At 47.6% G+C, this 14,287-nt stretch overlaps 1 protein-coding gene across 1 annotated transcript in view; it reads right to left on the reverse strand.

Annotated features, from left to right (window-relative positions):
• The window catches only part of fez1 (fasciculation and elongation protein zeta 1 (zygin I)), a 125,776-nt gene that overhangs the window by 13,627 nt on the left and 97,862 nt on the right, over nucleotides 1–14,287 (reverse strand). The window contains exons 5-7 of the mRNA XM_038778461.1: nucleotides 10,873–11,144; nucleotides 4,266–4,346; nucleotides 657–732 (exon numbers count right to left, since the gene is read on the reverse strand). Coding sequence (XP_038634389.1) covers nucleotides 657–732; nucleotides 4,266–4,346; nucleotides 10,873–11,144 — 429 coding nt within the window. The remainder of the gene's footprint in view (nucleotides 1–656; nucleotides 733–4,265; nucleotides 4,347–10,872; nucleotides 11,145–14,287) is intronic.

The raw sequence follows: 14,287 nt of genomic DNA on the forward strand, positions 1-14,287 counted from the left end.
AATCTGGAATTAATAGTCCAATTGGCGGTACGGTGGCACAGTGGTTACCACTGCTGCCTCACAGCACCAGGTTCAATTCCGGCCTCGGGTGACTGTCTGTGTGGAGTTTGCACTTTCTCCTGTGACTGCGTGGGTTTCCTCCGGGTGCTCCGGTTTTCCTCCCACAGTCCAAAGATGTGCAGGTTAGGTGGATTGGCCGTGGTAAATTGCCATTAGTGTCCAAAAGAGGCTAGTTGGGGATACGGAGATAGGGTGCACGTGCCAAGGGCTGGTACAGACTCAATGGGCTGAATAGCCTCCTTCTGCACTGTAAATTCTGTGAATGTAATAACATCTGTTAAACCATTGTCGATTGTCATAAAAACGCATCTGGTTTACTAAAGTCTGCTGGCCTGTCCTACATGTGACTCCAGAGCCACAGTAATGTGGTTGATATTGCCCTCAGGGATGGGCAATAAATGTTGGCCCAGCTTGCAGGGTCAACGGTCCAGTCCTGTCAGAAGATTTGGATTGCGGCCAAAAGTCAAATTCAAATTCAGTGAGAGATGATATTTCATCAGAACTGGCAAAGGGTCATCTCACCTGATCGTACCATAAAGTGCTAATCTCATTAAAAAAAAGCCCTTTCAGGTGTAACAGAATTTCAAAAAACTCACTTGTGGTCAGTATTTGAAGATCATCGACTGTTGGTGGTGTGTTTTTCTTCTCATAAGGTATTACTGTGGTTAGGTACTGGATACAAGGAAACAGACAATGTTAGTACAGCAGACAAATGTTTTGCTGCTTTCTCTCCACACACAATAGGTGCTGAGCATAAACCTCTCATTACGCAAATTCAAAACATGACAGACCGGGGAAGGGGTGGGGAGGGAACTTCAGGTCCGTGAGGCTTTCAGAACCTAAAAGTGCAAGATTCAAATATATACACATTTTATACAAACACTGCCCTACTTTCCGTTACGATTACGTTGTGTGTTCATCAATAATATATTTTGTATTACATGTGCCAGTTTGACACACACACAAGTTACAACTTAAGATCTTAATGAATTATATACAGAGACGCAGACAAAATGATTGTCTGAGCCAATGCTTGTTTTACATCTTGCTGCAGAAAGATTGGTCTGGGAATCATCCCATACTGCCGAGTGCTTCAGGAATGTCGTTGTGGGTCAGCCAGTTAGAACCTGCAAGCCAGAGCTTGAAATCTGCCAATCAGCTGCTGTTGTATTTTTAGGCATAATAAATCCAATCATTTCCCATTATCCTCCAAAGCTGACTGCTTATAGGATTGCCAACTCTGGAGTTGGGCAGGGGATGGCGTCGTGGTATTTTCCCCAAAACTGGTAATCCAGGGAGCCAGGCTAATACTCTGGGATCTCGGGTTTGAATCCCACCAAGGCAAAGGTGAAATCAGAACTCAATACAAAAACCTGGAATTTAAAGTCTAATAATGACCACCGAACCATTGTCAATTTATAGAATTTACAGTGCAGGAGGCCATTCGGCCCATCGAGTCTGCACCGGCTCTTCGAAAGAGCACCCTACCCAAGCCCATACCTCCACCCTATCCCCACAACCCAGCAACCCCACCTAACACTAAGGGCAATTTGGACCCTGAGGGCAATTTAGCATGGCCAATTCACCTAACCTGCACATCTTTGGAATGTGGGAGGAAACCGGAGCACCCGGAGGAAACCCATGCACACACGGGGAGAACGTGCAGACTCCACACAGACAGTGACACAAGCTGGGATTCGAACCTGGGACCCTGGAGCTGTGAAGCATTTGTGCTAACCACTATGCTCCCGTGCTGCCCACTTGTAGCCCCACCACTGACAGAGTTGGTCAAACCCTGTAGGACATAACTGTTGGACTAGGAATGCTGCAGGTGGTGAAGGAACCTACAAGAGGGAAAAACATACTTGACCTCATCCTCACCAACCTGCCTACCACAGATGCATCTGCCCATAAGAGTATCGGTAGGAGTGACCACCACACAGCCCGCATGGTGACTATAGGAGTTAACAGTTAGAATCTCTACAGTGCAGAAGGAGGCCATTTGGTTCATTGAGTCTGCACCAGCCCTCCGGAAGAGCACGTTACCTAGTCCACTAGGTCGACTAGTGCTCACACTACCTAATCTGCTCATCACTGGACACTAAGGGGCAATTTAGCATGGCCGGTGCACCTAACCTGCACATCTTTGGAATGTGGGAGGAAACCAGAGCACCTGGCGGAAACCCACTCAGACACGAGGAGAATGTACAAACTGCACACAGACAATCACTCACCCAAGGACAGAATTGAACCCGGGTCCCTGGTGTTGTGAGGCAGCAGTGCTAGCCACTGTTCCGCTTAGGTCTCTTCTTCACATTGAGAATACCCTCCGTTGTGTTATGTGGCACTACCACAGTGCTGAATGGGATAGACCAAACAGATTTGGCAACTCACAATTGAGTTAGGCGCTGTGGACCATCATCAGCAGCAGAATTGTATTCAGCCACAATCTGTAACCTTGTGGTCCAGCATATCCCGAACTCTACCATTACCACTAGGCCAGGAGATGGTCCCTGGTTCAATGAAGAGTGCAGGAGGGCATGCAAGGAGCAGCGCCAGGCATACTCAAAAATAAGGGGTCAACCTGGTGAAGCTACAGGCCTACTTGCAAACAGCAAAAGCAGCAGGTAGTCGACAGAGCTAAGCGAATCCACAACCAATGGGTCAGATCTAAGCTCTTCAGTCCTGCCACATCGAGCTGTGAATAGTGGTAGATGTCATAATATCCACTCCTGTATATAATGAAGTGCAGACAGGCAGTGATTGACACACAGGATGACCAGTAAGCACACAGCACAGTGCAGCCAATCACCAGACAGGACACTACCACTATAAAGCCAGAGGGCACTAGGTTTCCCGCTCTCTCTGGACCCAGCTACTGAGACAGTCAGAGTCCACGAGCTAGCCAGTGTAAACACCATGCGGTAGCTAGTAAGTCTGGTCAGGCTAGTACCAGATCTCCAGTCAGTTCAGTACAGTGTCGACCCACAGCTAAGCATGTATATCAGTTCTATCATTGCATAAAACAGTGTTGGATTTTCTCCAGTGTTAGACGTCTGCTTCTAGCTTCCCTGCATCAAGTGCAGTCCACATCGAACCAGCCTGCCTAACACATCATAGAGAAGCCCCCAGTTCCTTTGGAGTAGGGGGCCTATATTGCAGGTTGGAATCACGGGGTACCGTGGCGGTTGATGGTGCTGGCCAAGATACCTACAGTAGGCAACACCAGTATGGCACCTAATCAGCACTGGCAAGGCAACCACATGGCTGTTTGGCTGTGGGGCATAGCGATGTGCCACCATCAATTTGTCATGGCCGCCTGTGGTCTGGATTCTGACCATTAGGCCAGGTTCTAAAGGGCAGAACGTGAGTATTGTGATCATAGTTCCTCTTTCCCTTTAGTCAGCGCTCCATGAGGGCCCCACTTACATTGGTTTCAATGTTTGGCTGCAATAGGGGATTGTGATCCTGATGCACCTCGAGCACAATCACTATGCTGACGAGTGCAGACCCTGTCCGGGCACATTTCACACCCTGAGGAGTGCAGCACAGTAATGTGTGTGATCTGAGAGTGCAGCACAGTAATGTGTGTGATCTCAGAGTGCAGCACAGTAATATGTGTGATCTCAGTGCAGCACAGTAATGTGTGTGATCTGAGAGTGCAGCACAGTAATGTGTGTGATCTGAGAGTGCCGCACAGTAATGTGTGTGATCTGAGAGTGCAGCACAGTAATATGTGTGATCTGAGAGTGCAGCACAGTAATGTGTGTGATCTGAGAGTGCAGCACAGTAATATGTGTGATCTGAGAGTGCAGCACAGTAATGTGTGTGATCTGAGAGTGCAGCACAGTAATGTGTGTGATCTGAGAGTGCAGCACAGTAATGTGTGTGATCTGAGAGTGCAGCACAGTAATGTGTGTGATCTGAGAGTGCAGCACAGTAATGTGTGTGATCTCAGTGCAGCACAGTAATGTGTGTGATCTCAGTGCAGCACAGTAATGTGTGTGATCTCAGTGCAGCACAGTAATGTGTGTGATCTGAGAGTGCAGCACAGTAATGTGTGCGATCTGAGGGTGCAGCACAGTAATGTGTGTGATCTGAGAGTGCAGCACAGTAATGTGTGTGATCTGAGAGCGCAGCACAGTAATGTGTGTGATCTGAGAATGCAGCACATAACATAACAGAGAAACACAAAGAGTAGTTACCTGTTTATCGTTGCCTGAGTTTCCAAACGTCTGTCGAATACCACTCTGGATGACATTGGAGATTCCTTCCATGCTAAAACGCTGACAGTCACGTGGAACAAAAGGAAAGAAAGTTATCAGGAGATGCTCTAAGTGGAGCACAGGTAACCAACCAAAATCACAACTTCTATTTTTGTAGCGCCTTCAACTAAGTGAAATGTCCCACTCGACAGGGGCAGAATGAGGAGAAATGCGACACCAAACCAATAAGAGTAGTGCAGGTGACCATAAGCTGGGCAAAGAGGTAGTTTTAGAAGCTTCTTGAAGGTGAAGAGTTAGGTACTGAGGTGGAAAGGTTTAGGGAGGGAATTCCAAATCCAGACAGCTAAAGGCGTGGTGATCAATGGTGGAATGAATAAAATATGGCAAGCGCACGGGGCCTGATATGATGGCCCTGAATATGAGACATTGACCGACTTCCCAACACAGATCGAATTGTTGCATGCTGGACCGTATGATGTCATAAGGAAATGGGTCATGTGACTGATTGTTGATTTGCATAAATAGATTTACATGAATCAATTGATCTTTATCCAGTCACAGTGTGGAAATGGTCATGGACGTCTGTCACAGTCATCCCAACAACTTTTCTTTTAGAACTCCAATAAACCCAAGATATCTGTATAATTTAAAGCACGGAATCAGGCCATTTGTCCCAAATAGGTTTAATGTTCCTCACAAACCTTCTTCCACCTTCATAGAAATGGGCAGCACACTAGCAGAGTGGTTAGCACTGCTGCCTCACAGCACCAGGGACCTGGGTTCGATTCCGGCCTTTGGTGACTATCTGTGTGGAGTTTGTACGTTCTCCCCATGTCTGTGTCGGTTTCCTCCGCGTGCTCCGGTTTCCTCCCACAGTCCAAAGATGTGCAGGTTAGGGGGACTGGCCATGGTAAAATTGTCCCTTAATGTCCAAAGATGTTAATTTTTGGTGGGGTTTCAGGGATAGGGAGGATGCAGACTCGAAGGGCCGAATGGCATCCTCTGGCACTATTCTGTTAAACAGCAAATTAAAGAATGGTTGCAACACAGAAGGTCATTCGGCCCATCATGTCTACGTCAGCTCTCTGCAGGAGCAGTTCGGCTAATCCCACTCCCTTTTTGAGAGAACTGCAAATGTTCTCTCTTCAGGTGCCACAATTGAATCTGTCTCCACCGAGCACTCTTGCAATGCATTCCAGATCTTAACCACTTACTGCATAAATGTCATATATTGGCTCTTTTGCCAATCTTCTTAAATTGGTGTTCTTTCATTCTTGACCCTGAGACCAAGGTAAACAGTTTCATTTTAACCTCTGTCTGCCCCTCTCGTGATTCTGAACACTTTTATCAAATCTCCTCAACATTTCCTCCCTGCTTCGTAACTACAATTCATCATCCCGGGAACCATTCTGGTGGAGTTTTCAGCTAAACCTTAGCTTGACATGGCCGCTCCTGCTGGTGGGATCTTCCGGTCCCCCCAACAGCGACCCCTCGCCGTGGGTCCCCGGCAAAGGGGGGTACCAACAACGGGAAACTCCACTGACAGGACCGGAGGATCCCGCCACCTGCCATTGGCAGGCTCCCTCCACTGCCACAGGCACAGTGTTTGGGGGGTGGGGGGTTGCGGTTGTGGTGGAAAATCCTGTCCACCATCTTTCAGATTCAACAATCAACTTCGACCCTATCTGCTCTCTCAAGTGGACATAAAAGATCCCAAGGCACTTTTTCCAAAGAGGAGCTGGGGAATTATCCTACCATCTTGGCCAACATGTATTGCTTGAGCAACTGCGAAAAACACCCCCAAATGATCTGGTAATTTGTTGCATTATTGTTTGGGGCAGGTTGGGGGTGGGGGGGGTGGAGCTTGCTGTGTGCAAATTAGATGATGCATTTCTGACATTACAGGCAACACTTCAAAGCTGTGAAGTTGCTTGGGACATTTTAAGGTTATGAAATAAGTGATAGAAATACAATTCTTCCTCTATTTAAGGTTATTTTTCTGCATTTTGAATTCTCTACCTTCACCTCAAAACACCATAACATTACCCAGGGGATGCGATGAAGTGTCAGTTGTGGATGGACAAAAGACCACAGTCTAATAGACAGTCATTCTCCTGACACTCCTCTATGGCTGTGAAAGTTGGGCGGAATATCGCCAACACCTAAGAAAGCTTGAGACATACCATCAGGGCTGCTTACAGAAGGTCCAATGCATCACCTGGATGGATTGTTGTACGAACACGGTCATCCTCCTCAGCATGTGAGGCAAACATTCTCCTATGACAACTGCGCTGGGTAGGTCACTGCGTCGGAATGCCAAACATGCATCTTCCGACGTGCGCTCTCTACCGGCTAAAGGTCATAGGGCAGCCAGTGGAAACATTTCAAAGATACCCTGAAAGCCTACTTGAAGAAGATTGGCTTTGACCTCAACAGTTGGGTAGGGTGTGCACTGGACTACCCACGATGGTGAGCCCTGCTTTAACTGGGTGGAACTGGATTGATGCGCAGATGATGAAGGCTAAAAACACAAGAGCATGAAGAAAACTCAAGTAGGCCCATCACCCCTCACCGACCATGGACTGACTAACTGATTAATTACTGGCTGCCAATGTGAAATGTGGATTTCTCCCCCCCCCCCCCCCCCCACCCCCCTATTAATACAGTTTCCCCTTTGCCTTTTCCACTTCCTTTACCTTGTACTGACTTATCATCCATCTTTTGCAACCTCTCTCTCTTCCCCTTTCTTTTTCTCACTGTTCCTTTCTCTTTTCTCTTGGACTTCATGGCAAGCATCCTCCTCACTACAAGGGGCCACCATTAGAAATATTCAATAGCTTCCCAGACCTAGGGCCTTCAAAAGCTGGCCATGTGGAGACACAAAGAGAGCAGCACAGTTGCATTCCCTGATTCTCTTCCTTTGGGTCTGATCTGTATCCCACTCTCTCCCTTTTCAAGACTGACTAGAAATGTGTGGATAGCTGGCATCAGTGTGAGGACAAGCTGCAGTTCATTATTACCTAGAGTCAATTAATCTGCTGACATGTGAAAAACAGCAACTTCGGCCTGACAACCTGAGACCGTAAGGAAAGAGTTGGCATTCATACATCACCTTTCCAAACCTCAGGGCATCCCAAAGTGCTTTACAGCCAATCAAGATCTTTTGAAGTAGATATCAAGTGTTTGCACATGGCGCCGCTGGCAGTGTTTTGATATAGGCAGCGTAAGGATCCTTCCTGTTTATTCCCCATTTATTTTGTTTTGCTGTTATCATTTTTGATCCATGGTTGATTGACGGACATGTGTCTTTAAGTCAAGCAGCAGAAAGGAGTGAGGAATTCAGAAGTTACAGGAGAGAACACTCAGCGAGTTCGAACAGGAGACCTCACACATTTCGGCACCAGAGAGAGAGAGAGAGGGAGGATGGGACTCGATTTGATGGATTGGCTGGTGGTGATTGGATCCCGCCCGAGTGGAATGATTTTCGGAGATTGGCGTGGCCAATTCACTTACCCTGTACATCTTTTAGGGTTGTGGGTGTGAGATATATACAGGCACGGGGAGAATATGCAAACTGCACATGGACAGTGACCCGGGGCCAGGATCGAATCCGGGTCCTTGGCGCCATGGGTCAGCAGTGCTAACCACTCCGCCACCGTGCTGCCCCCTTTGGGTGTTTTTCTAAGAATTATTGGTTAATTTGCTTGTGTTGCAACTCCGGGTCAAGTGGGGCTGGAAATGACTGCACATTAACCCCGAGAGTCATAACAGCACCACAGCAGATAATATGCCCATAGCAAAGTCTGTCAGACAGAAACGAGATAAACCGATCTGCTATAGTGAAGTTGGTAGAGCAAGTAAATATTGGCCAAGAGAAGTCTTCAAATAGAATCTTTTATGTTCTCCCAAAAGTGCAGATGAGCCTTGGGTTAGTGTTTCATCTGAAAGCACCTATGTTGATCCATCAGCGTGTCAGCCGAGACTTTGAGCTCGAGTCTTTGGAGAGGCACTTGGGAGCCCGCAACCTTCAAACACGTTGGCAAGAGAGTATTATTACAGAGCCATGGCTGGCACCTTCACCCCGTGAAGGGAGACATGGGCTGGAATTCTCCGGCCGTTGGCATTCCCTTTTCCCGCTGATTTCCTGGCGGGGTGACTTCAATGGGAAATCCCAGTGACAGGGAATGGCATGCTAAGGACTAGAGAATCCCGCCCAAAATCTCCATGGGCATAGAAAAGACAGAATTTGCATTTACTGATACTCAGTGTTCAGAGGGGGTGGAAGTTTAATCACCAGACACCACAGAATGGAACGTGACTTGAGTATCGCATCCAAACGGCTGGTTAACTAAAGTGACTGGAGCTCCCAATGTCCCTGTGTACATAATCACTTCATCAGACAGGATTCAGCTTTAATGTTGAGTCAATATTACTCAACGCAGAATAACACAGGGGTAAATGTGAGGTCAAGAATCTCAATGGCTCTGCCTAGGGAGATTTCCCAAGCTGTTCAAATAAACATGGCTCATCAGATAATTTAAACAAAGACTATCCATTTGTCAGGCTTATGCATTGGGACTAAAAGCTCTGACGTACTGATTGGTTCCTTCCTTAAACTGAGCTGTGCAACTAAATAAAGGGAAACTCACCCACTATTTTTGTCAACAGGTATGATAGCATGATGTTACTGGACTGAGAAAAAGTGTACTCGAGGACCAGGATCTCAAACCAGAGACACTACGGTCATAGTTTACTGGGCAGCCGTGACCGTCGTGCTCCTATACGCTTCGGAAACTTTGATGACCGACAACGAGCATCTCAAAGCAGAGAAGCGGAGAAGTACCACATGCAGTGTCTTTGCAAGATCCTCTATATCCAGCGTCAGGAAAGGCAGTCCAACAGCGGCGTCCTCTCCCAAGCCAACATGCCCAGCGATGAGGTGCTAACGACTCAAAACCAGCTTTACTGGGCAGGACAAATTGTTCAAATGCCCGACACCTGACTCCCAAAGCAATTGTTCTGTTCAAAACAAGGTCACGGCAGGAGACTCCGAGGAGGGCCGGGGAAATGCTTTAGGGATGTCCTCAAAGCAACCCTGAGATGTCAAATATACCCACTGACTCATGGGAGATGCTGTTTTGTGCCTGACCAAAGTGGAGAAGGTTCATTCAGGAAGGCACTGAATACATTGAGAGATTTCATCTGGAACATGCAGAGACAATGTTGAGGCCTTCAAAGGGAGTGCCGAAATCTCCAATTAACCCATCCATCCAAATCTTCAAGCACAATCTGCTCCGCATCTGGCAGTGTCTGCAGACCATGCACTGGACATATCGAACTGGAGTAGAAACAAGTCATCCTCGATCCTGAGGGATTGCCGAAGAGAAGAGAGATCAATCCAAAGGCCTGAACTAATGATCTGGTGACGTGGGTTTCAAACCCACAGCAGCTGAGGAATTTAAAGTAAATTATTTAAATAAATCTAAAGTTCAAAAGCTAGGGTCAGTAAATGGACGCCATAAAACTACAGGATTGTTGTAAAAGAAACCATTTGGTTCACTAATGTCCTTCAGGGGAGGAAATCTGCCATCTTTACCCAGTCTGGCCAAGGTGTGACTCCAAACCCACCGCAATGTGGCTGACTGACCTTGACTGCATACAGGAAGACAGCTCACTCCCACCCCCTTGAAGGCAATGCGAGATGGGAAAGAAATGTCGGCCTTGCCGCAACATCCTGAGATCGAATGAAAACAACAATGTGGTAGAGGCTGGTCAGGCATCCACGTCACAACTTCCCTGAAGGAGGAATCTACTACATGATTGAGATAGCCTGCTCCTCTCCTCCGAGTATAGCATTCAGCATCAAAACATTTTGTTTATCCATGGGATCGTGGGGGTCACTGGAAAAAACAGTAGTGATCGCCATCCGTAATCGCCCTACAGCGTTCCACGCCGCTAGGGTGTCATTACTTTTAGGGGGCATTCTGACTTAGAGGTGTTCAGTCATAATCCCACACATGGTAGTTTTGTACCATTGGCCCCTCAGCCAAACCACATACACCGAATAGCTGAGTCTGCGGTTCCTCTTGTACTGTGCAGGATTACTACTGCACCCACGACAGATGGTGATGGTGATGGTGAGTGGGCCGTCTTCCTGAGCAGTGGGTAAGCCATTCCAGAGAGGAGATCAGAGTCAGCCACATTCTTGTGGGTCTGGTCTCACATGTAGCCAGACCAGGTAAGGACACCAGACATATTTCTCTCAAAGACATTAGTAAACCAGGCAAGACTTTAGAACAATCCAGCAGTATTATTCCCACCATTACTGAGACTGTTGTTTTATTCTAGATTCTATTTTAATTAACTGAACTTAAATTTCCCAGATGCTTTGGTGGGATTTGAACTTGTATCTCTGGTGCATTATGTCGGGTCACTGGATTACTAGCCCAGTAATGTAACCATGTACTACCCAAAACCTATATAAATGAGCAAGGACAGTGATGTTCCACAGCCCCACATCATTGGCACTCGGCTGGGAATGAAGAGCATCAACACTGTTTTCACCAGACAACAACCAGGCTCTCACCTTCACGGGCATTTGGCTTGCCCTCTCCTGCCGGATGCTGGCTGGAATTCCACCTTTCTCCTTCTTTTTCTTCTTCATTGTTTCCCGATGCTCCTTCTGCTTGTTCTGCACTTCGAGGAGTATGGAGATGAAGCTGTTTTTCACCTCCTTCTCAAACTCTAGCTCATCACGCAGTGCCAGCTGTTGTATCAGCTCCTCGGAGTAATCTTTAACAGCCAATTCAATCTGCACCAACAACTCGCCCACTTCAGCTTCGGTCAACTGCTTCACATCTGCATGACCAAAACACACAAAGCGTGTATTAAAACTTTCATTCTGAATTGACTTAATTCTTTTTTATCTGGTTCTTCACTTCAGTTTTACCTGAGTGTATCTCTTTCCCTCGTTCCATTATCTCCGAGACTGCTCCTTATTATTCCCATTGTGGGTAAATCAAGTATTGGGATGGTGTTGGTTACAGAACACCTTTGTTAAGGAAGTCTTGTGTGTGTTAACAGCACACATAAACTCACCTCCCTCTCTCTCACACAAGTGCGCATATAGCAACACACACATAGCAACAATGCATTATGGGTTACCTGTTAGAACATAGAATATTCAGTGGAGAAGGAGGCCATTCGGCCCATCGAGTCTGCACCGACCCACTTAAGCCTTCACTTCCACCCTATACCCGTAACCCAATAACCCCTCCTAACCTTTTCGGTCACTAAGGGCAATTTACCATGGCCAATCCAACTAACCTGCACGTCTTTGGACTGTGGGAGGAAACCGGAGCACCCGGAAGAAACCCACGCAGACACGGGGAGAACGTGCAGACTCCGCACAGACAGTGACCCAGCAGGGAATCGAACCTGGGACCCTGGCGCTGTGAAGCCACAGTGCTATCCACTTGTGCTACCTTGCTGCCCACTGTTATTGCAGTTCATTCACATAGATGTGGCACATTTTCCCGAAAATTGGCCGGAGACATTCTTAAAATTGAGTTTCAGCTATCCCCCTGTACTGTTTGAGAATAGACTGGTCAAAAACCATCAGTGGTCCCATGAAATAAAAAATCTCTTACAATTGGCATCTGGAATTAGTGACTAGAAAATGACTGAAACAGAAACCTTGCTCCTCCTGATATATGCTAAAGACTCTGGTGTGCAGGGCACAATTTCAAAAGTTCAGAGATGGTGTAAAACCTGGAAGAATTGTGGCATGTGAAGAGGATAGTGTTAAACTTCAAAACTACAGGTTGGTGGAATAAGTGGTCAAGAGGCAGGTAGAGTTGAAGATCATGAATCGGAGCAGGACTAGGCCATTTGACACACTGAGCCTGGTCGGTCATCACCTCAAACCTGCTCTCCCAATCAAATACGATCATGACTGATCTGCTATGCGGTCTCATCACCACTTTCCTATCTGCCCCCCTGTAAACTTTGATTCATTGATCTAAATCCGCCTTGAAAAGATTCAGTAACCCAGCCTCTATTGCCACCTTGAATTTCAAATATTAACAACCTTCTGGGAGAGGAAACTCTTCCTGATGTACACCTTCAGAGCTTATTTTAAAATGGTGTCCCTGAGTTTTAGACTGCCCAATAAGGGGGAACTCCTCTCAGCATCCTCCCAGTAAAGCTCCTCAGAATCTTGTGTGTTTGAATGAGATTGTCTCTCATTCTTTTAAACTCCAGTGAGTACAAGTTCAACCTGATCATTTTTTCTCATAAGTCAACCCCTTCATCCCAGGAATCAATCTTTGTCAATCTCGTGATCCTTGTCTGAACTCCAATGCAAGGATACCCTCTTTTAAGGGCATCAAAACTGTACATAACACCAATGTGTACATTTGTAGCAAGACGTCCCTACTTTAATACAGGATAAAAGATCCGTGAGGAGAGCGGCAAAGACACAGGGTAAAAGAGCGCGAGGATGCGGCAGAGATACAGGGTAAAAGAGCGCGAGGAGAGCGGCAGAGACACAGGGTGAAAGAGAGCGAGGAGAGTGGCAGAGATACAGGGTAAAAGAGCGCGAGGAGAGCGGCAGAGACACAGGGTGAAAGAGAGCAAGGAGAGCGGCAGAGATACAGGGTAAAAGAGCGCGAAGAGAGCGGCAGAGACACAGGGTATAAGAGAGCGAGGAGAGCGGCAGAGACACAGGGTAAAAGAGAGCGAGGAGAGCGGCAGAGACACAGGGTGAAAGAGCGCGAAGAGAGCGGCAGAGACACAGGGTAAAAGAGAGCGAGGAGAGCGGCAGAGACACGGTAAAAGAGAGCGAGGAGAGTGCCAGAGACACAGGGTGAAAGAGAGCGAGGAGAGTGGCAGAGACACAGGGTAAAAGAGAGCGAGGAGAGCGGCAGAGACACAGGGTGAAAGAGCGCGAAGAGAACGGCAGAGACACGGTAAAAGAGAGCGAGGAGAGTGGCAGAGACACAGGGTGAAAGAGAGTGAGGAGAGTGGCAGAGATACAGGGTAAAAGAGAGCGAGGAGAGTGGCAGAGACACAGGGTGAAGGAGAGCGAGGAGAGTGGCAGAGACACAGGGTGAAAGAGAGCGAGGAGAGCAGCAGAGACACAGGGTGAAAGAGCGCGAAGAGATCGGCAGAGACACAGGGTAAAAGAGAGCGAGGAGAGCGGCAGAGACACGGTAAAAGAGAGCGAGGAGAGTGCCAGAGACACAGGGTGAAAGAGAGCGAGGAGAGCGGCAGAGACACAGGGTGAAAGAGCGCGAAGAGAGCGGCAGAGACACAGGGTGAAAGAGAGCGAGGAGAGCGGTAGAGACACGGTAAAAGAGCGCAAGGAGAGTGACAGAGGTACAGGGTAAAAGAGCGTGAAGAGAGCAGCAGAGACACAGGGTAAAAGAGCGCAAGGAGAGTGACAGAGACACAGGTAAAAGAGCGCTCTTTTACCCTGTGTCTCTGCCGCTCTCCTCGCTCTCTTTTACCCTGTATCTCTGTCACTCTCCTCGCTCTCTTTTACCCTGTGTCTCTGCCACTCTCTTCGCGCTCTTTTACCCTGTGTCTCTGCCGCTCTCCTCGCTCTCTTTTACCCTGTATCTCTGTCACTCTCCTCGCTCTCTTTTACCCTGTGTCTCTGCCACTCTCTTCGCGCTCTTTTACCCTGTGTCTCTGCCGCTCTCCTCGCTCTCTTTTACCATGTATCTCTGTCACTCTCCTCGCTCTCTTTTACCTTGTTTCTCTGCTGCTCTCCTTGCACTCTTTTACCATGTATCTCTGTCACTCTCCTCGCTCTCTTTTACCTTGTTTCTCTGCTGCTCTCCTCGTGCTCTTTTACCCTGTGTCTCTGCCGCTCTCCTCGCGCTCTTTTACCCTGTGTCTCTGCCGCTCTCCTCGTGCTCTTTTACCCTATGACTCTGCCGCTCTCTTTAATTATCAAATTAAAATATATTGTATTGTATCACCACATTACAGGAAGG

This window comes from Scyliorhinus canicula, chromosome 19 (genome assembly GCF_902713615.1).
Source record: "Scyliorhinus canicula chromosome 19, sScyCan1.1, whole genome shotgun sequence".
Classification (NCBI taxonomy): domain Eukaryota; kingdom Metazoa; phylum Chordata; class Chondrichthyes; order Carcharhiniformes; family Scyliorhinidae; genus Scyliorhinus; species Scyliorhinus canicula.